The sequence below is a fragment of the Alnus glutinosa genome, chromosome 4 (genome assembly GCF_958979055.1).
Source record: "Alnus glutinosa chromosome 4, dhAlnGlut1.1, whole genome shotgun sequence".
NCBI lineage: Eukaryota > Viridiplantae > Streptophyta > Magnoliopsida > Fagales > Betulaceae > Alnus > Alnus glutinosa.
In genome coordinates this window covers 19,300,677-19,326,580 of record NC_084889.1, presented here as the reverse complement: position 1 = coordinate 19,326,580, position 25,904 = coordinate 19,300,677, and the positions used below count along the sequence as shown (strand labels likewise).

General features: G+C 39.7%; 1 protein-coding gene across 1 annotated transcript in view; it reads left to right on the top strand.

Moving 5' to 3' along the window:
• The window catches only part of LOC133867201 (G patch domain-containing protein TGH), a 78,686-nt gene that overhangs the window by 37,656 nt on the left and 15,126 nt on the right, over positions 1-25,904 (top strand). Inside the window, exons 5-13 of the mRNA XM_062303912.1 lie at positions 4,074-4,135; positions 4,229-4,303; positions 5,336-5,487; positions 6,279-6,354; positions 6,450-6,536; positions 6,683-6,760; positions 23,833-23,977; positions 24,893-25,382; positions 25,562-25,846. Of these exons, the coding sequence (XP_062159896.1) occupies positions 4,074-4,135; positions 4,229-4,303; positions 5,336-5,487; positions 6,279-6,354; positions 6,450-6,536; positions 6,683-6,760; positions 23,833-23,977; positions 24,893-25,382; positions 25,562-25,846 (1,450 nt within the window). The remainder of the gene's footprint in view (positions 1-4,073; positions 4,136-4,228; positions 4,304-5,335; positions 5,488-6,278; positions 6,355-6,449; positions 6,537-6,682; positions 6,761-23,832; positions 23,978-24,892; positions 25,383-25,561; positions 25,847-25,904) is intronic.

Here is a 25,904-nt window from a genome sequence, read left to right as displayed (position 1 = left end):
ATTAAAACCTGTCCGCACTCCAAACCCCATTTGGGTTTTAATAAAAAAACCTGTCCCCATCCTGTCCCTTAATGCAACAGGGAAAACCAGCCTCCTTCAGGATGATTTGGTGTGGATCCACAACGGGGTGGATAAAATTGCCATCCTTGACTCCAATATTTTTGATCTGTTCTCCTGTTCTGGTTACTGAATAATTACGGTAAATGATTTTAGTAACTATTATTTAGTCTTTTATGAATTGATTTTTTGTCATTTTTTCTTTCTTCTGAGCGTGTTGAAGATGGAAACTATCAAATACGATTTGGCCCTCCTTCATTTATGCCTATTATTATTCAGATGTTATTCTGGTTTGATATTATTGTAATATGTTATTATTTCTTTCCATATTAGTTCGTAGGTCTCTTCTATTTAATCTATGTAACCATATCAAGAAATATCAAGGAATTAGAATACCACTCTCTAATTCTCTTTCTCTCCTCCGTTATTATTCTCTATTTTTCTACTTAGTATCAGAGCAGGTTTAGGTTTAGATCTTTCTAAACCTCTCGTTTGGTTTTTCTCCCTTGGTCATATCATCGACTGTGTGGGCTAAGCCTAGCCCACACAGCTAGTGCCTTGTTAGAGCTCTAAAAAGAGCCGTACATGGTGAATGTCTCCGGTGGAAAAGATAAAATTGTTTACCATGTGTTTTCACGGTGGTTCTCGGTTGTTGGTTGTCGACTATCTCTTTGGCAGTCGTAGTTGGTGTCACTGGCTAGTTATGAGTTTCCGGCAGCCATTTGTGGTGTTTTCCAATGCCGTTTGCCTGTCTCGTGAATTTTCGGCGAAATCTCGTAATTTTTGGTGTTTTTATTTGTTTTCGGTAGCTGTTGTGGTATTTTTCGGCAGATTTTGAGTTCTCTAGCGACTTCTATGATGTTTTGAGGCGTCTCTGACAAGTTGTGAGAGTTTCTGCCAAGTTCTGGTCGTCGCCGACAAGTTTCTGGCGAGTTGTTTGGGAAGGTGAGCCCTGTTTGGTTTTGGTTTGTTTTTGCCTATGCTGGATAAGGAAATCTCAGTGGTGTTTGGCTCTTCCATACCCTAGATAAGGATAACTGGGTTTGCTGTTTTAGGTCCCGTTCACTGTGTTTTCTGACCGGTTCAGTGTCTTTTAGAGCTGGTTCAAGTGTTTTTTGTCCGGTTCAATGCTTTTCTTGACCGGTTCAATGAGTTTCAATCCCAGTTCAGTGGTATTTATCCGATTTAGAGTGCTTTGATACCGGTTCAGAGCTTTTTCTTGCCGGTTCAGAGCTTTTTCTTGCCAGTTCAGAGCATATTCCGGCCAGTTCATCGAGGTTCAAGCCCGACTTGTGTTAGTTCAGGTGGTTTATCGCTCGATTGGGATAAATGGAGCAACTATCAGGTTTGTTGCTCAGGGGGAGTACTAGAGTAAGTTACAAGTTGTCGTCGTTAGTTTCTCCGTCGTTGGTGGTATTGATGATCAATTCAAGTGTTTCTTTAATCTCCCTTGAGCTTGAGCCCAAGTGCTTTTATATTGGAGCTATTTAGTTGGAAGTCTGAATTCACACAAACATGGGGATAGGGAAACAGGTGACCTCCCATAGTGAGAATCCAACCTATTGGATTAGACTTATTATCCGTTAGTGATAAAAGCTAAGTGTTAGAGTTAAATCAAGATTCTTACTCTATCGATAAACTTTAGACTAGTTGTATTGTAATAGACTAGGTCTTTATGGTCATGAGATAAGCTAGATAGTTGCTGATAGAACTTCTGTTCATGTAAATCACGTCTAGTGTTTATCTAGATGATTCAATTCTCTATAAAGGCTATACACTGCCATACGGTTTAGTATGCAGTTTTCCTAAATATTCTATAATCCTACATGGTATCAAAGCCATTCAAGACCAACGTCTATGGCTGGTCCAACCTCTGAAACCGATTCTACCAATACCTCTCCACCTCCTATCTCCATCACAGCTGCTTCTCCAATACCTATTCAGAATGTGCATCATCACATCTTTGAAAAACTCACCCAGGATAATTATATCCTATGGCAATTTCTTATGGTTCCTTTCTTAGAGGGCCACAACCTGTTCGGCCATGTTGATGGCACCATTCTGCAGCCTCCCAAACCTATTCCCGACCGAACCTCTGGTCTTCTTTTCTCAATCCAGATCATTTACCTAGGTATCATCAAGATCGAATTATCTTTAGTGCTATCATCTCCACCCTATCAGTGGAGGCACTACCTCATGTTATTGGCCTTTCCACAGCTCGTGAAGTCTGGGTTACTCTGGAAACTCTCTTTGTTGCTCAATCTCAATCCTGTATTCTCCAACTCAAGCAGCAGCTCTCCAACCTGAAGAAAGTTGCTCAAACCGTCTCTGCTTATTTCCAGAAAGCACAAGGGGTTGCTAATCTCTTGGCTGCCATTGGCAAGCCTATCGAAAATTCAGAATTAATTTCAAATATTCTTACTGGCCTGGGTGCTGATTTTGACCCTCTTGTTACATTTGTTACTACAAGGCAAGATTCTATCTCTCTTACTGATCTCTATGGCTACATGCTATCTTATGAGCTGCGTCTTGAGACTCACAAAACAGCACTCGAACTGAACATCTCTACTGCCAACACTGCTCAACGTCAAAGCCCTTCCTATCTGAGGAACAATCGTTTCTTTTAAAGCCAATCTCTACTCCTATGTCGGCTTCCACTACTCTTAGCTGTTTTGAAAGTTAAACCATCACTGACCCAACTCAATACCGAAGCACGGTGGGATCTCTTCAATATCTCTCAATTACTCACCCTGATATTGCCTTTGCAGTCAATAAAGTATCACAATTTATGCAAGATCCTAGGGATACTCACTGGTCTGCAGTAAAGCGTATCCTTCTCTACTTGAAGTCAATAATTTCTTATACCTTCTGTATTTCCAAGAATTCTTCTAGTCAATTCACTGCTTGCTTAGATTCCGATTGGGCTAGTTGTCCTGATGACAGGCACTCTACTTCTGGTTATTGTGTTCTTGGTAAAAACATTTTGTCATGGAACTCCAAGAAACAACCCACGGTTTCACGTTCCAGCATTGAATCTGAGTACAAAGCCATTGCCAATGCAGCAGTTGAATTAACATGGATTCAAATACTACTTCGTGAACTTGGTGTCATATCTCCAAACCAACCAATCTTGTATTGTGACAACATTGGTGCCACATAGCTCACTTCAAATCCTATCTATCATGCTCGCATAAAGCATATAGCGATTGATTATCATTTTGTCCGAGACATGGTTGCTAAAAAGTTACTTGAAGTTTGTTTCATCTCTAGAAAAGATCAATTGGCCGATATTCTCACAAAGCCGCTTGTTGCTGCCCGGTTTATCATGTTCCGATCCAACCTCAACGTGCAGCTTCCCACGTCGAATTTGAGGGGGTGTATTGGATTAGACATATTATCCGTTAGTGATAAAAGCAAAGTGTTAGAGTTAGAGTTAGATCAAGATTCTTACACTATAGATAAACTTTAGACTAGTTGTATTGTAATAGACTAGGTCTCTATAGTCATGAGATAAGCTTGATAGTTTCTGATAAAACTTCTGTTTATGTAAATCACATCTAGTGTTTATCTAGATGATTCAATTCTCTATAAAGGTTATACACTGCCATACGGTTTAGTATGCAGTTTTCCTAAATATTCTATAATCCTACACAACCCTCCCCACAAAAAGGAGCTATTTAGTTGAATGTCTAAAACTCACAAAATGTGGGAATAGAGAGTCAGGTGACCTCCCATAGTGAGAATCCAACTCTCCACACACGAGGCTCAAGATGTCGGGAGACTTGTCGTGGCTGTCCTACGAGAAGTCGAGGGGGTCATGTATCAAGAAATATCAAGCAGTTAGAAGAATACCATTCTCTAATTTTCTTTCTCTCCTCCTTCGTTATTATTCGCTATTTTTCTACTGAGCGTCCCAAGTAACCGAAATATATCTTGATACATATTTTTTACTCCCAGAAAATGGCATCATGAAAGTTTTTCTGGTTTGTTTAGATTATGTTTGTTGTGTATTGCAGGCCATCAGCTATTCCTGGACCTGTTCCTGATGAAATAGTTCTTCCAGCCACAGAGTCTATTGGTTTGTTTCAGTTAATATTGATGATTTCTATGCAAATGTTGTTTTTGATGCAAACTCTGAATCTCATAACCCTTGATTGTTATTTTTGATTAGGTGTAAAATTACTGCTGAAGATGGGATGGCGACATGGTCATGCAATTAAGGAATCCCGTGCAAATTCACTATATGGTATTTTGTTCATTCCAAGATTTATTTGTTTATTTGTCTTTTGTATTTCAGCTGGTTTTCTTTTATGCATGCATCTTGATGCTCTTATACTAACGAGTGTTCTAGTTAGGCCTGGGACTACCTGGGGCTTAGAATTTTAGAAATGAGTATGATGGGTTATTTTGTCATATATACAGAACTGAATGCTTGCAGCTTGCGTGTATCAGTGTATGTATCTTACAGAATGAAATTGGTATAATGCCATATGTCTTTTGTTTTTGCTATAATTGGCAACATTCATGTGTAATAGGTTGTTGACACATGTAACAGTTTCTCTTTTATTTGTCCCCCCTCCCACACCAAGATCTTATCTTATGGGATTCAGCGCCATGTCAGACATAAATTCAGTGTGAATTCTGGTATGACAACTTAAATGTTGATACAAAGTGAATTCTGATACCATAATTTTTTCTAGAATAATCTTCAAGTATACTACTGTGTATTCAGATATTATCTCTCAACTGTAATAGTTGGGCAGAAAGGGAATGTTGTGATTTATGTAACATCCGTAAATCAAGTTTCAGGTTTTCCAGGTATTTTTAGGACTCGTGTCATCCTCTAGAATTGAAAATGCCATCCTACTGCTAGTTGTTGAAGTTGTCTTTCTATATTAAAATATGTTGATCATGCAAAGAGTTGGCTCAAGTGGTAAGAACCTTGATCTTGGTGGCATTCCCTTCATGTTTAAGGTTCGAATTTCCTTGAGTATAAACAATTTCTTGGAGCCACGTACGCCGGTGAAGCTGGAGTCTTATCCGATCTGCTTGGAGGGGTGCTTTGCACGGGTCTGGGGTTTGCCCGTCATAAAATAAAAATGTTGATCATGCAACTATGAAATCTTTACTAAAACGGTTTTCTGTTAGGCTGGACATTCATCTTCCATCAGTTTTATGGTTTCATCTGATTCTATTTTGGTTGATGGCTTTTTTTGCTAGTTTAACTAGACTTCTGCACAAATATATCTCACTTCATGTCTTTGTTATTTACTTACAGATGCTCATAGAGAAGCTCGTAAAGCTTTCTTGGCATTCTCTTCTGATGATGCTAAAGCACAGCTTGCTGACTCTGAGCCTGTTCAGGGCGACCTTGAAATTTTTACTGAGCAGCATGCTAATGATGATGTCCAGTCCTATCAAAACACACCTGTGAGAAAATTTCCCTTGGTTTTTTGCTTTCTACCATTAAATGCTTTTCTGTAATAGACTTTTCTATTTTTGTATAATTTTTCTATGTAATTTGATGGTAAATGTTGTTTGTGGAAATGTATGAATGAAAATAGTGATATGGGTGACTGGTTCGAGATACTCAATCTCCATAGAAAGAAAGAAACAAAGAAAATAGCACTCTATGGATTTTTCTGGATATCCTTACATTTAGGTCCATGGGCTTTTTATAGACTCAGCTTCTAATTATTTTAACAGCTAGCTAACCAAGTAACAACGCTTACAACTGAAATGGGTCTAACTATTACTTGAATGGGCCTAACTCTCAATAAACCTAATAATGGAAAATGGGTTACAATTGTTCAGCCCGACTACTATATCAGATCCATTACATTTTCTCCTTGAGAAAATTTTCATGAACGTGGTCTCAATAATTGATCACATTGAAGCTTTAGGACCATGTTCTTTTGCAGTAAATTTTTTTTGATAGGTAATCAGAGAAATTTTATAAAAAACGTAGGCGCCCTTGAGCGTACAGGAAATATACAAAAACAGAAAAAACAAAGAAAAACAAGAAAAAACACCCGCAAAGACCCAACTACAACAGAAACCCCAAAACACCCCAGCAAAAACCAGCCCACAAACCCTAATCTGCATTACATCACATCAAGAGCCCTCTTGTTTTTGCCCTAGCTAGAACCAGGACTCCTAGCATCAAAATTGATATCGTACTCAAGGTTCTTTAGTTCTCTGACAATGTTTTCTTACTTCAGGTTTATGTGCTCAATCCAAAGCAGGACTTGCATGGTTTAGGTTTCGATCCTTACAAGCATGCTCCTGAGTTTAGGGGTATGTGATTTCTCAAAATGGGTTAGTAACTTTAGGATGGCTGCAATGCAACCGTATCTTAATTTTTTTTTTTTTTTTTTTTTTGATGCATTCAGAAAAGAAAAGATCACGCACGTCTGGGAAGTGGGAGCCTGGAAATAGAAAAGGCTACTCATTGAAAGATAATCTTTTTGGTTTCAATTGTAAGATCTACTATCTGATCAGTTGGTTTAACATGTCCTTGTTGGCTATAATGCTTACGGCTGCATCTGTCTCTGATTCTTATTCTGTTTTGCTTGCGTGGGTTTCTTCTCGAGGTTCATTTCACTTATTAGCTTGAATTCATCAGCAGGAAATGTTGCTCCTGGTTTTGGCATTGGGGCACTTGAAGAACTTGATGCTGAAGATGAGGATGTCTATGCCTCTGGTCAGTATTTATTTGCGTTCAAATCAGCATTATAAATGACTTGTCTTGCTAGTAGTAACCATTTTTTACAGAGGTTTATGCAATGAAACCTGGTCCTGACTGGCTGGTCCAACATGTCAGACTTAGTTTGGATCAGCTTAACCGTGCAACTACTACAATGGTTCAGCAAACCGCTGCTCCAGAAACTATAAGAAAATGGCATGCACATATAAAAGAATATGAATACTGTAAGGCTTATTGCAGATATGTTTGTGAAATTTTTGTTAATCTTTCCAACAAAATGCATGTGAATTTCTTATTTTTACCCTGAAGAAAAAATATTGAGAAAAAGAAAAGAAAGGAAAAAAGAAGAAGAAAAGAGGGCACGGAGGGGCCCGGCCTAGCCACCACAATCACAGGGAGATGGAGGCGTTGAATCCATCCATGCGTGGGGGGTGGAGACGCCCCACCCCTCTTTTTTAGAGTACTGCCTCATGCCCCGTGTAGGAGGATGGAGGCGTTTCACCCACTCATGCGCCTGGGGTGGGGGTGTGAAGGCTCCCTGCCCCACCTCCCTGCACAGAGGGTGTGGCATTGCCCCACACACGGGAAATGTCCCCAAGATTTCCAAAGTTTTGCCCCTGTGGCAAATAAGGACTTGAGTTTTTAGTTTTGACAACTAAAGGTCTAAGTTTTGGTTTTGTGACAAATAAGCTTTGTCATATTTTCCATACAATTTTGTCATATTTTCCATACAATTTTTAACAGAAGACTTGTTAGCTGTCGTCATTTTTTTTTTTTTTTGATGAAGTGTAATATCATTCAAAGCGCAACCAAGTACACATGGAGTGTACAAGAGAAGCATCTAAGAAGGAGAAGAAAAAAAATAAGGAAATCATTAAAGTTAATCACTAAGGGAGCTAAAAACGCAGCAGTCCAAGAAAAAAGAGAATAAAAGAAAGTTTTGAGCTCCTCTATCGTCCTTTCTTGGTCCTTGAAATTTCTAGCATTTCGTTCCCTCCACAAGCACTACAAAAAGCAAGAATGAATCATCTTCTACACAACAACACTCTGAGAGCAGCCGGCAGTCCACCAACAAGCGAATAAATCAACCACCCGAAGAGGTATAACCCAAGACAACCCGAAGCGGCTGAAAATAGCATTCTATAAGGTGTAGGCAACCTCACAATGGATAAGAAGATGATCCACAAACTCCCCATTCCTTTTGCATATACAACACTTATCAATCACGATGACATGCCTCTTTCCAAGATTATCAATGGAAAGAATCTTCCCTAGAGCTGTCGACCAAGAGAAAAAGGTCACTTCCAAAGGAACCTTGGTCCGCCAAATACTCTTCCAGGGGAAATGAGCTTCTTCTTTACAAGCAAGGACCTTATAGAAGTATCTAACATCAAACTTTTCTATGTTAGAAGGGGCCGACCAAAGCTTGTCTTTCACTTCCCTTCGCACTCTAATGGAATACAACAAAGTGAAGAAGGAAGCCAAGATTTCCACCTCCCAGTCGTGAGCCGCTCAAATAAAGCTAACATCCCACTGAAGGGAACCACTAGCAGAGTCCAAGTGAGTTGCAACAAGTGCATCCTTATCACGAGCAATGCCATATAAAACTGGGAAGGCTTCCTTAAGGGTCATTTCTCCGCACCACACATCATCCTAAAATCTGATCTTGGACTCGTCTCCCAGCTCAAATCTGGTATGGCTACAAAAGAAACTCCTGCCCCTCCTTATATTCTTCCATAGCCCCACCCCATGAGACTCAAGGGATTAATAGAACACCACCCACCCCACGCACTACCAAATATAGCTTCCATAATAATTTTTCACCAAGCCTCTCTCTCATGCATATAACGCCACAACCACTTCCCTAAAAAGGCCCTATTGAAAATCCTCAGATTCCGAATTCCCAAGCTTCCTTCTGGAATAGGGGAGCAAACCTCACCATAAAAAATCTCGATAGAGCTTCTCTATACGATTTGCCATACTAGCAAGAATGGGGAAAAGAGACAAGAAATATGTAGGAAGATTGGAAAGAGTACTCTTTATAAGGGTAACCCTACCACCCTTAGACAAATGTTTACAACCCTTGTACAACTTTTGTACAACCCCAACAACTTTTTAAAAAAATTAACTATTGGATAGTTAGGACTCACATGTAGGAAAATAGATCAAATGGAATTAACTATTGGATATATCGGACTCACATGTAGGAAAATAGATTAAATGGTTAGTTTGAAAAGGAGTTGTACAAAGGTATAGTACAAAATGAAATCACCATAGTGGTATGACAATTAATCATTAAGCTTACTCAATGTACACATCACATAATATGTACCTAACACATCAGAATAAACTATGCACCGGAAACTATTATCATAAACTAAGAAATGTTAATTACATCAAATATTATATACATCTTGGCTATACAAAATATGTGTTAGATGCAACACAAGCCATATACAAAGTCTATACAAAAATATAGATTACCTGAGTCCGACACACATACAACTAAATGCGAAGAGCCTTATTAGTAGTATCCCAAATACAACGCCACCGGGTCATCATCGACATCAGCTGTACCTGCAGCCAAAGTATCAACATCTACACAGTCGTAGTGATAGCCACGTCCGCATAGGTGGAAGTGCAAGTCCACAAACTCAGCAATATAAAGCTCACTAAGTTTTCACAAGGAGCCAACTCTTTTCTTGTCTACCTTAAGTTTACTATAATAGCTACAATTAGTGGGAATCATTCTTTCAAAGTGTCGTAGCTAATATGGTAAACACAGGCACTTCGTATCCATGAGGAATCTTACTACTTATACAGTCATTTATACATATATCATATGACTAAGCCATACTCGTATACAAGTTTTTCAAACCTTCAAAAATAACAAGCATACGGGTACGTCTAAGCAGAAAATGAGCAGCATCTTAACCCAGTTATGCAGAGATATGAGTATTTTCAAAACTTTGAGAAATACCTATATCTAAGCACAATTAAGCTAAATGCCATATAAAACATCATATGCACTCTAGCCGTAACTATATACATATGTTCTGTTCCATTCAAATTCATAGGCGTATTGATATGTCTAGTATTAAATTTCATTTAAATCATCTATGCAATCTAGCTGTAACTGTATACATATGTCTGTTCCATTCAAACTCATAGGCATACTGGTACATCTAGCTATGAAAACATCATAAAACGTAAATTATGTCACACATCATGTTATGCTTGCCATACATCTTGTTTTCTTTGTTTTCTGTTGCGAATGCCGTGGGGCTTTATATCCACTGGTCTTACAATTGCTCTGCCATGGTGATCTTTCAACTATGGTCTTAACGTTCAGCATTAATGATTTCGTTCTATGCTCATCTCATCACATCTCATACTCATCATGATCATGCTATCATACACATATGCATTGATGTGAACCCCGTCAAGAATAACGAGACTCAACAACGAAAGGGAACCCAAGACCGTTCTAAGGACAGATTCGAATGGAAAAACCTCGACCTGTTGTTTATGACAAACAAGAACCTCGGTATAAGGAAGACGCCACAAACGGTGGTGGAAATTCCGTTTGATAAGTCGAGATGAACGCCACGGGAAATCCCGATAAGTTCGAGTAGTTCTTCAAAGAACCAAAGAGAATAAAACCGCACAAGTTTTATAAATCATCAATGTCTCTCCAATTACATGGTAGGTACACCTATTTATACAAGAAAATTACTTGCGGAGAAAGTAGTTCTAATCCTAATAAGTAAACAAATCAATTCCTAGCAAGGAAAGAAAATAAATAAAGATCTTAGGTAGGTAAAGAAAATAAGTCTTGCAATCCGATCCTTCTAAATTAACGAACAATCTCAGCAGTTCTTAGCCTTGACCGGATCCTTCTAGAACTTGAATCAAGGTGACAATTCTTTGGTGCCCACGTGGATCATGCTCAATGGGCCTCCCCGAATTTGCTTGAGCCCATAACTCTTGGATGAGTCCGTTGAGCACATCCTTGAACTTCTTTGCTCGTGCTCTCGTAACCGGCCCAATTGGTACTTGAACGAGATCCTTCAAAGCAGTGCCTTGATCTCCATCATTCCCCTCCTCTTGAAAAGGATTTGCCCTCAAATCATCACCTACATCAAAAGGACTCAAATCAGTAACATTAAAAGTGGTACTGACATTGTACTCACCAGGTAAATCTAGCTTGTAAGCGTTGTCATTGATACGCTCGAGGACTTGAAAAGGGCCATCTCCTCTTGGGAGCAATTTGGAACGTCCTTCTTGCATAAGAACGGCGCCTATACCAATACCTAAAGCATCACATTTAATTTCAAACGTTTTAGAAAAGTTAGGTAAAGACAACAAAGGTGCGTTAGTCAACTTCTCTTTGATTAATTGAAATGCTTTCTCTTGTTCTTCTCCCCACCGAAATCCAACGTTCTTCTTGATCACTTCGGTAAGCGGTGCGGCTAAGCTACTGAAGTCTCTCACGAATCGCCGGTAGAAACTAGCAAGTCCATGAAAACTACGAACATTACCAACACTTGTGGGGCTCGGCCAATCTTGGATTGCACGTACCTTCTCTTCATCAACCTGTATACCTTGTGCACTAACAACAAATCCCAAAAATACAAGCTTATCGGTGTAAAAAGTGCACTTCTTTAAATTAGCAAACAACTTTTCTTTCCTTAGCACATCTAAAACGGATTTCAAATGTACTACATGATCGTCTATGTTTTTGCTATAAATGAGTATATCATCAAAATAGACAACAACAAATCTGCCTATAAATGCACGCAAAACATGGTTCATAAGTCTCATAAAGGTGCTCAGAGCATTAGTCAAACCAAAAGGCATAACTAACCATTCATACAAACCATATTTTGTTTTAAAGGCAGTTTTCCATTCATCTCCTTCTTTTATCCTAATTTGATGATAACCACTTTTTAAGTCAATCTTAGAAAATATGCAAGAACCATGCAGCTCATCTAACATATCATCTAAGCGTGGGATAGGATGACGATACTTTACCGTTATGTTGTTGATGGCTCGGCAATCAACGCACATTCTCCACGTCCCATCCTTCTTAGGTACAAGTAAGACCGGAACCGCACATGGGCTCATGCTCTCCCTCACGTGCCCTTTCTCCAACAATTCACTTACCTGCCGTTGAAGCTCCTTTGTCTCCTCGGGATTGCTCCTATAAGCTGGTCGGTTTGGGATGGTTGCACCGGGAACTAAATCAATTTGATGTTCAATCCCTCGGATTGGAGGTAACGCATGTGGTGTTTCCTCGGGAAAGACATCCTCGTACTCCTGCAAAAGAGAAACAATAGAACTAGGCAAAGCAAGGTCAAGTTCGTTATTGTTTAAAAGTGCCTCTTTGTACAAAAGTACAATCATCGGCTGTTTTGAAAACATTGCCCGCTTGATCTCACTCACTTTTGCATAAAAATTCTTTTGTTTTCTCTCTGATTTTCTCTCAAGGGCCGAACTTTGATTTTCTTTCTCTCTCTCATTTTTCTCGGCCTCTCTCTGTTTTTCACTCTTTTTCTTTTGCTCACTCTCTTTCTTTTGATCACTCTCCTTTTGTAATCTCACTTGATCCTCGTATACTTGCTGTGGTGTCAATGGTACAAGAGTGATTGATCGTTGATTAAGTACAAAAGAGTACTTGTTCGTAAAGCCATCATGCTTCACTTGCCTATCGAATTGCCATGGACGCCCTAGCAATAAGTGTCCCGCCTGCATCGGTACTGCATCACACAACACTTCATCTTCATATTTACCGATTCGAAATGCAACTAACACTTGCTTGTTCACCCTTATCTCACCACTATCATTTAGCCATTGCAACTTGTACGGTCTAGGATGTTTTATCATGGGCAATCCCAATTTCTCCACCATAATTGTCCTTGCAACATTAGTACAACTACCACCATCAATAATCACACTACATACCTTGTCTTTAACGTAGCACCTTGTGTGAAAGATGTTCTCCCGCTGTACTTCATCAACTCCTTTTGCTTGCAAGCTCAATGCTCTTCTCGCCACCAATGTCAATGCGTCAGGGGCTAAATACTCCTCATCGGAAACATCCTCCAATGGCGGCATGTTGTCGGTGTCGGAATCTTCATTATCGGTCACAATTTCTCCATTGGCTTGCAACACCATGGCTTGCTTGTTTGGACATTGACTTGCTATGTGGCCCCTGCCTTGACATCTAAAACACTTAATATCACGATTCCTAGAGGTAGAGGCTTCGGTTTACCTTGAGGAACGTGGCTGGTGGTCACGGACTTGGGCTCGGGTTTGGGCGTTTGTGACTTGTCCAGCGGCTTGGCTTGACTCAATTTCTAAGAGGTAGAACTAGAGTTATGGCCTGCACGTGTCCCACTCACTCTCTTGAGTTGTTGTTCCACTTTGATAGCCATATGCACCATATCTTCCAATTCCACATAATGCTGCATCTCTACCTTATCATGGATCTCCCGGTTTAAGCCAAGTAAAAATCTAGCCATTGTAGCCTCCCGATCTTCCTCTACATTAGCGCGGATCATAGCAATCTCCATCTCCTTGTAGTAATCCTCTACGCTTCGACTCCCTTGTCTAAGACCTTGTAGCCTTTTGTACAACTCTCGGTAGTAGTAACTTGGAACGAACAGTTTTCTCATCACTACTTTCATCTCCTCCCATGTGTCTATTGGGCGTTCTCTATTCCGCCTCCTGTTTATCACAAGCTGATCCCACCAAGTAATAGCATATTCAGAAAATTCAATCACAGCTAATTTTACCTTCTTTGTCTCGGAGTAGTTGTGACAATCAAACACGAACTCCATCTTCTTTTCCCATTCAAGATATGCCTCAGGATCAGATCTACCTTGAAAGGACGGAATCTTCATCTTAATACCACCCAAGTTGTTATCTTCACGATTCCTAACTTCTCTAAATCTTCCTCCAGGTCTCCTATTGTTAACAATGGAACCCCGATCTTCTTCTTCATCAAAACCAGACCCATAACGCTCTTCATCCTCCTCCCTCGGTGGAACTCTTTCCCTTCTACGAAAATTACGACCGTTTTGTGGTTGCTCCTCACGTCTATTCTCCATCTGATATATCCGTTCGTGAACCTGCTCCATCTCCATCTTCATCACTCGCCTCATCTCACTCATCATGGTCTCTATAAACATTTTCGGATCGGCCAATTTTGTATCACCTTCGACAATGCTCTTACCAAGTTCGTGAGACATGATTGCTGCAAAACAAAGGTTAGAAAGAAAAAAAGATCCTCACGAATCACTCCCTTACGTGTTTACACTCACGAAAGTGGATCACTCTCCACTCGTGTTTCACTCAAAATAATATGGCTTTTACCCTCTGATGTTCTCACCACTCTTGCCTTTTTCCACTCGATAATTCTCTCTTAGTTCTTTCGAAACTAAACAAACAACTCAAAATTTCCAGCAACAATTCACCCAGAACTACTCAAGGAATTTCAAATTTGAACACAAGGAATATGGAAATTTTCAGATTAGAAATAGAAGGAATATGACAGTTTGGAATTTTGGAAGCACAGAATAATGATTTTTTTTTTTTTTTTTTTTTTTTTTTTTTTTCTAGTCACAAGCAGCAATAATAATTGTAATTGCCAAAAACGATTGATCAGATTTCAACAAGCACATGAAACTATACAAAGGACAATTGAAAGCGACATGTAATTCAAAGATGGAAGTTGCAGATATGGAAAGAAAAGCCAAATCTTGAAATTATTGATCTGAAAATTAAAGCAAAGATTCGCGTAATCAATTAAGAATGGAATTCAAATCTGAAAATTTCAAATCTGAAAAATTAAAGCAAAGATTCGCGAAAATCACAAATCTGAATTTTGACACGATTTTTTTTTTTTTTTTTTTGATGATTAGCAACTGGCTTTTAAGAATAATGAAATAAAATTTCAAAATAGTGATGTGAAGGGATATGCAAACCTGAACTAGAAACTGAGCTTTGATACCAAATGATGTGAACCCCGTCAAGAATAACGAGACCCAACAACGAAAGGGAACCCAAGACCGTTCTAAGGACAGATTCGAATGGAAAAACCTCGACCCGTTGTTTATGACAAACAAGAACCTCGGTATAAGGAAGACGCCACAAACGGTGGTGGAAATTCCGTTTGATAAGTCGAAATGAACGCCACGGGAAATCCCGATAAGTTCGAGTAGTTCTTCAAAGAACCAAAGAGAGTAAAACCTCACAAGTTTTATGAATCATCAATGTCTCTCCAATTACATGGTAGGTACACCTATTTATACAAGAAAATTACTTGCGGAGAAAGTAGTTCTAATCCTAATAAGTAAACAAATCAATTCCTAGCAAGGAAAGAAAATAAAGTCCAAATCAATTCCTAGCAAGGAAAGAAAATAAATAAAGATCTTAGGTAGGTAAAGAAAATAAGTCTTGCAATCCGATCCTTCTAAATTAACGAACAATCTCAGCAGTTCTTAGCCTTGACCGGATCCTTCTAGAACTTGAATCAAGGTGACAATTCTTTGTTGCCCACGTGGATCATGCTCAATGGGCCTCCCCGAATTTGCTTGAGCCCATAACTCTTGGATGAGTCCGTTGAGCACATCCTTGAACTTCTTTGCTCGTGCTCTCGTAACCGGCCCAATTGGTACTTGAACGAGATCCTTCAAAGCGGTGCCTTGATCTCCATCATGCATCGTATAACTTTGTAAGCTTTTCTATCCCTTTTCGAATACATCATGAAAACATAATTCTTAACTCATATGAAATCATCTAAAGGCATAACTTAATATATTTGAAGGTATTGAAATCAATCACAAACATATATCATCTCCAAAATATCAATGGCTCGGGTTTAAGCAAATATAACATTTTGCATATTATAAAACTACAAAACTTAGTATCTTTTTTCAGTGAGTTAAATACTTACCTAGGCTGCTTGACAATTGGGTATGAAAAAATCTTCCTTGTAAGCCACACAATGTATCATTGTACAATACATTGTGATGACAATTAATACACATAATGTTTTCTAATTTTAAATTCTCACTTAGCTCTTGAATTGCTCAAGATCTAAGACCCTTGGAAAACCCATAAATTTTTAGGGCTCCATTTGACAACCCATTAACTAATAACACTAAGATTATCTTACGATTAGACACTAAAAATCACAATATAAACATTTATTAAAAATCTAGGGTTTTGGGTCTTACCTTAATTTCTCACCCAAAGTGAAACCCAATACTTGAAAATTGTTAGAATAGTTCAAGAACACCAAATACCTAAAGAGATTTGAGATATTAAGCTCAATCATGTAAGGATTTACTCAAAATCTAGCAAAGTTAGGATTTTCAAAGTTACCTCAAAACGATAAGTGAAAACGTAGATCTTGTAGCAAGGATCACGTTTTCGGTGTCGGATTTGAGTTTGAAAGTTTCAATATACCAAAATCTGGGGTTTATTATCATACCCAAGGAGAAAGGATGGAGAGAATTCGTTTGAGAGGAGAGAAATGGGGAAGAAATGAGCTGAAAATTTGCTTCCAGCAATTTCTATTGAGGCCTGTCGGGACACGTTAGTGGGTTGTTCGGACGCGCTGAAAATGCAACTTTCTGTCAAGCCCGTTCGGACACAAGATTTGCATGTCCGGACACATGCTGAGAAATGAACCTACTGCCCAACCCATCCACAAGTCGTTCGGACGTGCCAGAGGACACGATTCTACTGCATGACTCGTTCGGACACAACTCAAACTCAATTCTAAATGTTTTCTTAGTGTTTTTCTTCTTCATTTTATCTAATTAATCAATCAATTACTCTAATTCATGTTTTTAACATTTAATTAACATCTTAGACGTTACAGGAACAACATAAGAAAGATGAGGTAGAAAACTCGACAGGGCAGAAGAGGGATGTCAAGACGTGCCCTCACGCGTTAGATAGATAGACACACACATATACTTATATCAAGACTCACAATCATAAAGATTCAAGATATATCTACAACTGTTTTTGCCTCTTTCTCTCTCTCTCCCTCCCCGATTATCCTCCCCTTTTATGGGTCAGTTGTAGGTGGTTAAGTTTGAAGGAAACTCTCTTTCTTGATGGTGAGTTCTTCGAGCTGGTGGTCGGTTGAGTTAAAGGAGTTTGCTTTGTCAGTAGTGGGTGGTTTCACAGGCATTAGGATCCATGAAAAACGCGAAAGAGTGACGAGGTCCATTCTTATAGACAAAGATGAGGCTGCATGGTTACTTTAGTTTTTTCATGATCTGGTAACGGTTCTTGACCGTAGAGTGTTTTGGAACCAATTTGTTTCGGGCTTTCCTCGGATTCTTGCGCATCAATGCTCCAATAGGCATGGTTTCTTTCTAATCATACAAGAATATGAGGGTAGAAGAAGGAAAGGTTCTGTCTTGGTGCCTAAAGGGAAACTTGGCGAAGGGTGGAAGCGCTTCGGGGAGGAGCTTTGTTTAGCTTTCAACAGCCTTCATGCTGGCTGTACGAGCTACTCAAAGCATTTGCATGTAAAGCAAGTATCACAACCTAAGCCTAAATCCGAGGTGAGGAGGAGCTTTGCTGAAGTTCTGAGAGCCTCTCTGCCAAAGATTGAAGAGCCCGTTGTTCCTCCCAACTGCACTCCTGCACTTGCCGGGATTAAATTGACATTTTTTGTTTCGGAGAATGATATCCAGGCTAGTGCAAAGTCTCCGGCGAAGGGCTGTCGTGATCATGCGTTTTCAACGGCGAAGTTGTCTACGGCGTATCCTACTGTGACAAAGATAGATAAGATGGTGAAGGCTTTTCCGGCGAAGGATATTCCACTGAAGACAGCTCCGGCATCTCTTTGTGCTTTGTCGGGAAGAGAGTCAGTTTCAAGCCTAAGGGATAGGGTGGGTGGCTCAAGCTCCCCTATGTTGCCCTTTGCTTTATGCAAGTCACATTTCGGTGATAGCCTCGATCTTCGTAGCATTAGGAAGACGTTGGAGAAGCTACATGTGGAAATCGGATATTGTCTGAAAGGTTTGCACTTGTTGGAAGATGATTTGCTGGGTATTGGACCTAAGCTTCCCGGTCCTAGCTCTTTACCCAAGCCCCAGACTGATTCCTTGAGCTTCAAACTTCCCTAGCCCAAATCCATAAAGCCCTCATATCCCTTATCGGCCCGAGGTCCTTTAGAGCCAGCCCAACTCTCAAAAGGTAAAGCCCCTTTGTGTTTTCCCATCAAGAGGCCCAAGCTTATGGTTAAGGCTAAGGCTGGTTCGGTTCTTCATCCCATTCCAACTCCCCATTTCTCGCTGGATTCTGGTGCTTCGACTTCCGCTGTGCAGTCAGAGTCGTTAGGTTTGGGTTCTGGCAATTCGAAGTCTGTGTCTAGACCAGGTTTTTCTGGCCAGGTTTATCAGCGTCGGAAAATAAGAAATCATCAATCTTTGGCTGTTTGGAAAGTTAAGGGTAGGCAAAACCGGATGTGGGTACGAGTTAGAGCTGGGAGAAGGCTGCAGTTATTTCATTGGTTGGAGATGAGGACACCTTTCCGGCTTCTAAGGATGTATTGTGCCGTGGGGGTGGAGAACCGAAAGTCTTGCAATTAGCCAAAGGATAGCCGGAAGAATTAGCAATCGCATATCTAGGGTCGGACTTAGATTGTTCTTGTCAATATGGGTTCGGCTCAAATGAAGCTAGAGAGACCGTTTTAGGGGAGAAGGGTTCTGTCGGTGAAGAAGGATCTTCTATGGTTTTGTCGGAAGATGGTGGAGGTTTATTGCTGGCTCCTCAGGAATCCAATTCGCGGTTGTGTGCTGTATTGGATGATTCTGGGTTTGATGTAGATTTAGTGGATCAGAGGCAACAAAAAGTCAATCTCGAGTTGGTGATTTTTTCCACAGAAGAGGGCAAAGTGGGCCACAGTACATAAGCAATTTCAGTGGGATCTCAAGTGGAGAACTGCCTCTAGGAAGGATCAGGTGACAAAATGGAGTTTGGGTCTACTCTTAACGGCCTCGTGGCTGAGGAGGGAGTTCATCTAGAATGTTCTTTGAATTTGCAAGATCTCAATCTTGAAGGCCTCTTGCTAAAAGACAAAGTAAGGGATGGTAAGGGGGAGTTAGAGAGAAGTGAGCCGATGGTAATCACGCCACTGGCAGTTGAAGGTGGAGACGGGCAAAGGGTGTCACCTAGATGGGTGGTGGAAAGAATCAAGAGATTTTATCCAATTATAGGGCTATCTTGTGGTGGTTTCGAGGACAGATTGTTGGCTTTGTTTGAGGAGATTGAAGTTGCCAGAGACTGCTCTCTGGCACAACCTAAGACTAATTATTTGTCTTCACAAAGGGCGAAAAGGCAGGGGGTAGGGGTTCATCTCGCTTATATGACGCCTAAAATATTAATGTGGAACATTAGAGGGCTTAATGCGATTGAGAAAAGATTGAAGATTAGAGGGCTTCTAAGGGATTGGAAGGCGGATATTGTATGCTTGGTGGAGACAAAGATGACAGTTATCTCAAGGGAGGTGGTGCGGAGTTTATGGGGTTGCTATCATGTTGATTGGTGTTATTTGGGCACCAATGGAGTGTTGGGTGGGATTTTGTTAATGTGGGATAGAAGAGTGGTGGAGAAAGTGGAGGAATGTGTAGGTAGATCCACCGTTGCTTGTTCTTTGCGCAACTCTGGAGATAATGTAGTTTGGGCTTTTGGGGGGGTTTATGGTCAGAATGATGATAGGGATAGGAGGGATTTGTGGGTTGAATTAGCTGGATTGATGAGTTTGTGGGAGTTGCCTTGGTGTATTGGGGGGGATTTTAATGTGGTTCGTTTCCCTAGTGAGAGGTCTAGTGGTGCCAGCTATTCTGCAACTAAGGAAGAGTTTTCAGACTTCATTTTCATGCATAATTTGGTGGATCTACCCCTTGAAGATGGCCAGTTTACTTGGTCAAATAATCAGGAAGATCGAATATGGTCTAAAATCAATAGATTCTTAGTTTCTTCAGAGTGGGAGGAACGCTTTCTTGATGTGTCACAGAGGAGATTGCCAAGACTTCTCTCCGATCACTTTTCTTTGTTTTTGGATTGTGGGGCACCAAGAGGGGGAAACAGGTATTTTAAGTTTGAGAATATGTGGCTGAATTATGAGGGTTTTGTTGAGCAGGTTAAAATGTGGTGGACGTCTTATGAGTTTTTTGGTTTGCCAAGTTTCATTTTGGCTAATAAATTGAAGGATTTGAAGATAGATTTGAAGAAATGGAATGAAGAAGTGTTTGGTGGTATAGGGAAAAAGAAGAAAGAATTATTGGAGGGTATTCGAGAGCTGGATTTAGTTGAAGAATGGCGTTGCCTAGAGGAAGACAAAAAGGTTCGAAAGGTAGATATGCCGAGAGAGCTGGAGAAGACTCTTCTTTTAGAGGAAATGAATTGGAGGCAAAAATCTAGAGCTTTGTGGTTGAAGGAGGGGGACAAGAACACATTTTTTTCACAGGGTGGCCAACTCACATCGTAAATTCAGTCAAGTGGACTCTTTGAGTATTAATGGTACAATTTCTAGGAATCTTGTGGAGATTAAGGAGCATATAGTCCAATATTACAACAATCTGTATTTTGAGAAATGTTCTTGGCCGCCTAGGGTGGAGGGCCTATCTTTCTTATCCATTGATGAGGATGAGAGCTTTTGGTTAGAAAGAGCGTTTGAGGAGAAGGATGTGTGGGATGTGATTAGGGATTTGAATGTAGATAAGGCGTTGGGTCCTGACGGCTTCACTTTGGCTTTCTTTCAGAAGTGTTGGGATTTTTTAAAATCTGACATTATGGTTGTTTTTGTAGAATTTCATGCTCGAGGCAAGTTTGAAAAGAGCTTTAATGCTACTTTTGTCTCTTTGATTCCTAGGAAGGCTGATGCCATGGAAGTGAGAGATTATCGCCCTATTAGTTTGGTAGGGGGGATCTATAAGATTATTTTAAAGGTACTCGCGAACAGGTTTAAATCAGTTTTGGGCAAGATTATCTCCGACTCTCAGAATGCGTTTATTGGTGGTCGACAAATATTGGACTCGATGCTTATTGCCAACGAATGTGTGGATAGTCAAATTCGATCAGGGGACCCTGGGCTGGTAAGTTGGATATGGAGAAGGCTTATGATCATGTGAATTGTGATTTCTTGCTCTATTTGCTGCACCATTGTGGTTTTGGGGAAAAATAGAGGGCTTGGATTCGTTTTTGTATTTCTATGGTGATATTTACTATTCTTGTGAATGGAATCCCGTCGGGTTTTTTTAATAGCTCTCGTGGTTTGCGACAAGGAGATCCTCTTTCTCCTTTATTGTTTGTGGTGGTTATGGAGGCTTTGAGTTGGATGTTGATTGCCGCTTTGGATCAAGGCAATTTGACAGGGTTTTCAGTGGGATCTAGGGAGATCGAGGCTTTAGTTGTGAATCATTTACTGTTTGCTGATGACACGTTGATTTTTTGTGGTGCGCAAGAAAAACAAATTTGACATTTGAGATGTATCTTTCTATGCTTTGAGGCAGCTTCGGGCTTAAGGATTAACGTAGGAAAATCAGAAGTTGTTCCTATTGGTGCAGTAAAGGATGTCGATAGGTTGGCTCACCTACTTGGATGTTAGGTCGCTTCTTTGCCATTGACATACAGGTTTGCCATTGGATGCTTCTTACAAATCCGTGTCTATTTGGAATGGTGTTATTGAGAAAATGGAAAGGAGGTTGGCTGGGTGGAAGCGTATGTATTTGTCAAAGGGTGGGCGGCTGACTCTTCTTAAAAGTACGCTCTCCAATCTTCCTGCATATCTCTTGTTGCTGTTTTCTATTCCAGTGAGGGTGGCTAATCGTCTTGTTAAAATTCAAAAGGCTTTTCTTTGGGGTGGTATTGGAGATGAGGCCAAATTTTGTTTAGTGAAATGTAATAGGATTTGTACTCCTTTGCATTCAGGTGGGTTGGAAGTTCTCAACTTCATCTAGTTTAATCTAGCTCTTCTGGTTAAATGGTTGTGGAGATATGGTAAGGAGAGAGAGGCTTTATGACGATTGGTGATTGACGCAAAATTGAGAGTCTAAAGGGTGGGTGGTGTTCAAAAGAGGTGTCGGATTCTTTTGGAGTAGGTGTGTGGAAACACATTAGGAGGGGATCGGAGAAGTTTTGTAATTTTGTTCGTTTTGAGGTGGGGGATGGGTCACATATTAGTTTTTGGTATGATTGGTGGTGTGGGGATAGATCTTTGAAGCAGTGCTTTCCAGTTCTGTTTAGTATTGTGAGGAACAAACATGCAATGGTGGTGGATAACTTGGTCGTTCATAACGGAGTTATTCAATGGAATGTTCTTTTTACGAGGCAAATCTAGGATTGGGAGGTAGAGATGGTTCTTTCTTTCTTCGAACCGCTTTACTCCACTTCGATTCGACATGGAGAGGGTGATAGGTTAGTTTGAAACCCCTCTAAAAGGGGTTTTTTTTTTAGGTGAGATCCTATTATGGAGTGCTTATTAGGAAAAATGGCCCATCATTTCCGTGGAAGAGTATTTGGTGTGTTAAGGCTCCGACTAGGATAGCTTTTTCTGTATGGTCAGCAGCTTTGGGCAAAATTTTGACGCATGATAACTTACGTAAGAGGAATGCCGTAGTGATTGAGTGGTGTTGTATGTGTAAGAAGAATGGAGAGTCTATTGATCATCTGTTTTGCTTCGCTGCGACCGTGATCTTTGGAGTTGCATTCTTATCTTATTTGGGGTAGAGTGGGTTATGCCACGAACGGTGTTGAAGTTGTTGACTAGTTGGGATGCGTCGGTTGGGTATGGTCATGCTAAAGAAGCTTGGCAGTTAGCTCATTTGTGTTTATTGTGGTGTATTTGGCGGGAACGGGATGCGCGGCTCTTTGAAGATGTTGAGACATCAATGGTGGAGTTATGGAAGCGTTTGCTTAATATGTTATATATTTGAATAGCGTCCCATTATTGCTTGAATGATTTTACTTATATAGATTTTTTAAACTTATTCTCTTCTCATCCCATTTAGGGGCTTTCTTGTATACTTCCTGTGTATAAGGGTTGCGCTCCTCTGCGCTTTTATTGAATTGAATTACAATTACTTATAAAAAAATAAAGATATATCTACATTTCGTCATGTTCACATTGGACCAGTAAAAAATGCCCTACATGTATTCAAATCCATGTCACAATGCCACATAAACAATTATGCTTAAAAAATTTTAAAAAAAATAAGAAAAAGAGGTGGAGATTCACCCCCTTCACCACCCTCCATCCCTTGTAGAGAGAGGTGTTGAAGGGTGGCTCGGCCATGGGGGTGGTTCGGCCACCCCCAGACTGGCCATGGCCTCTTCTATTTTTTTTCTTTCAAAAAGTATTTTTTAATGTTTTTATTTTTTTTTTTACTGTTTTAAGTTTTTTAATTGTTTTATTGTTTAATTGGGCCATAGGACACGGATCGGTTTCTTTAGGGTGCCGACATGGACTTCCGTCAATTTTTGGACGGAAGTACCATCTCCGTCCTTAGCCATAAACGAGGTACCATCTGTTATACGAAATGAAGTACATGGGGCAAAAAATAAAATCTTTAAACCAAATGAGGGTCGAAGGTACTTAACCCTTATTATAATTAAAAACTCAAGTCCTTATTTGTCAAAGGGCAAAAACTCCAACAGATTTTTTGGGACAATTTCCCTAAAAAGAATTCAGGTTTTGAGTTCATGCTTTTATATACATGATTATATTTCTCCTAAGATGTGTAATGTGTTATTTTACTACTTGTTGATCAATCAGTGGTTTTTTTGAGTATACTATTATTGCATGCTGCCCCCCGTGGCGGTTCTTAACTTATACTACTAACTTTAGATATTTTTGGATAAGAAATATTACTATTAGATCTCTTTTTGGATAAGAAAATAGTTAGTTGAACCTTTTTCTAAAGGTTTGTTACCGTTTCTGTTAAGTACATGTCCAGTCATCCTTTATCAATTTCACTTCTAGTTTATGCTAATGCAAATGATTTAATTTTATCCAGCTAAGTAAACTTCTTGTTCAGGGTTTGACGTCGAGGATACTTATATTCAAGAAGTTGAAGAGCCATCAAGATTGATAACAGATAGTAAACGAAAGTTGGTGGCGAAGGAACTTGGAGTTCTGCCTGGCTTTAGAGTTGCATCAAATTCTGACTACCAGTTAGAACGGTAGTTGTTATTAATAATAATATTGTTATTTTTGAATGGTATAAGAATCTCAAGCCCTGCAAATATCCAATTATAATGTGCCGACGATTCCCAGACCTCCACAAGACTACTAAATATAGCCTAATGGTAATCAAAATTTCTAGTTTTGTAATGTATACAAGTTGATAGGTATGTCTTTCATTAGTAAATAAACGTGTATATGTTATTATTTATTCTTCATTACTAATTTCAGTTAAATTGTCATACTTGTGGATACATTTAATCTTAGGATGGGATGATCCATAGTAAAACATGATTTTTATTTTTTTTTCAACGGGGGTAATATCCTTTTCTCCCCATGAACTACTGGCTATTGTCAACATGCCACAACGAACTGACATCTCGACCAAAAAAGAGCATGTAACTACCATTTTTGTACTTTTACCCCCCCTTTCCGTTAGGGAATCTAGTTAAATTGAACGGAATATTCGATTTTTAGTCGTTAAATTTTGTTTAAAGACAAAAATACCCTCAACCAGTAATTTAATAAAAAAATATATAATTTTTTTATTAAAAAAAAAAAGGAAAAATAGAAGTAGCTCTCTCTGTCTCTCTCTCTCTCTCTCTCTCTCTTTTATTGTTTAATTTTAAGGTATTACATGTAAATTTGAAACTTTAATTAGGGTATTTGAGTCTTTTCATGAATTTGACTAACAGAATGGGGGGTAAAGGTACAAAAATGATAGTTGCATGCTCTTTTTTTGTCGCCGTGTCAGTTTGTGGTGGCATGTTGACAATGACCGGTAGTTCATGGGAGAAAAAGATAATTGCCAAAAAAAAAAGAAAAAAAGATGTAGTTATTTCCACTTGTTCCTCTCTCTTCATCCGAATTTCTGGGACTATAACTGTAGTATGCTTTTGGAAATTGTTCTTCAGGTTTGATGCTCCTGTAGTTCCAAAAGATTTTGTACCCCAGCACAAATTTCCGGGTCCTCTTGAGACAAACTACAAGCTTACTGGTGATCCTCCACCAGAGGTCCCTCCTCCAGAGGATAATAATCTGAAACTCTTAATTGAAGGGGTTGCAACTTTAGTAGCTCGATGCGGTAAATTATTTGAGGATCTTTCTAGAGAGAAGAATCAGTCGAATCCGTTATTTAGTTTTCTGACTGGGGGAAATGGCCATGATCATTATACAAGGAAGCTGTGGGAGGAGCGACAAAAGTGTTCCAACCAAAGAAAGCAGCAAGTTGATGGGAAGTTGTCTTCAAGTATGCAGAAGATGACGGCAGAGAGCCGTGGTAAAATCTTAGGGGAAAAGCCTTTGGAAAGAAGCACTAAAGATTCGAGTTCATCTGTTGCTTCTTCAGAAGTCATTCATCTCCAATTCAGTCTTTCAGATACATTTACTAAACCTGCATCATTCGTGAGTGGCATACATCTTTTCATCTTCCTTTTGATTTATTCGTTTTGATGTTACTAAATTTCTCAGCAATCCAGATTGAAATTTTTTAAAGTTTCGATTTCCTTAGATCACCACTTTGTAATGCTTTACTGGTTTGTGTCTTAGTATTGATGTTTTTCTTTCTTAACACTGGACTTTAGGGTGGGGTGCCTGAAGTTGCAAAGCCTTTCGATGATGATCCTGCAAAGCAAGAAAGATTTGAGCAGTTTCTCAAGGCAAAGTATCATGGAGGGCTACGCACAACAGATTCTAGTGGAGCTAGTAATATGTCTGAAGCAGCACGTGCTCGTGAGAGATTAGACTTTGAGGCTGCAGCTGAAGCAATACAGAAAGGACAATGGGGCAAAGACAGCAAGCTCTCTACACAGCATTTTATGGAGTTTTCAGCAACTGGAGGGATGCAGTTCACTTCTGGTGGAGTAGAGGTATGTTCCAGGTGGTGAAATTTTGGATTTTTGAGTTTGTATCTTCTGATTCAATTTA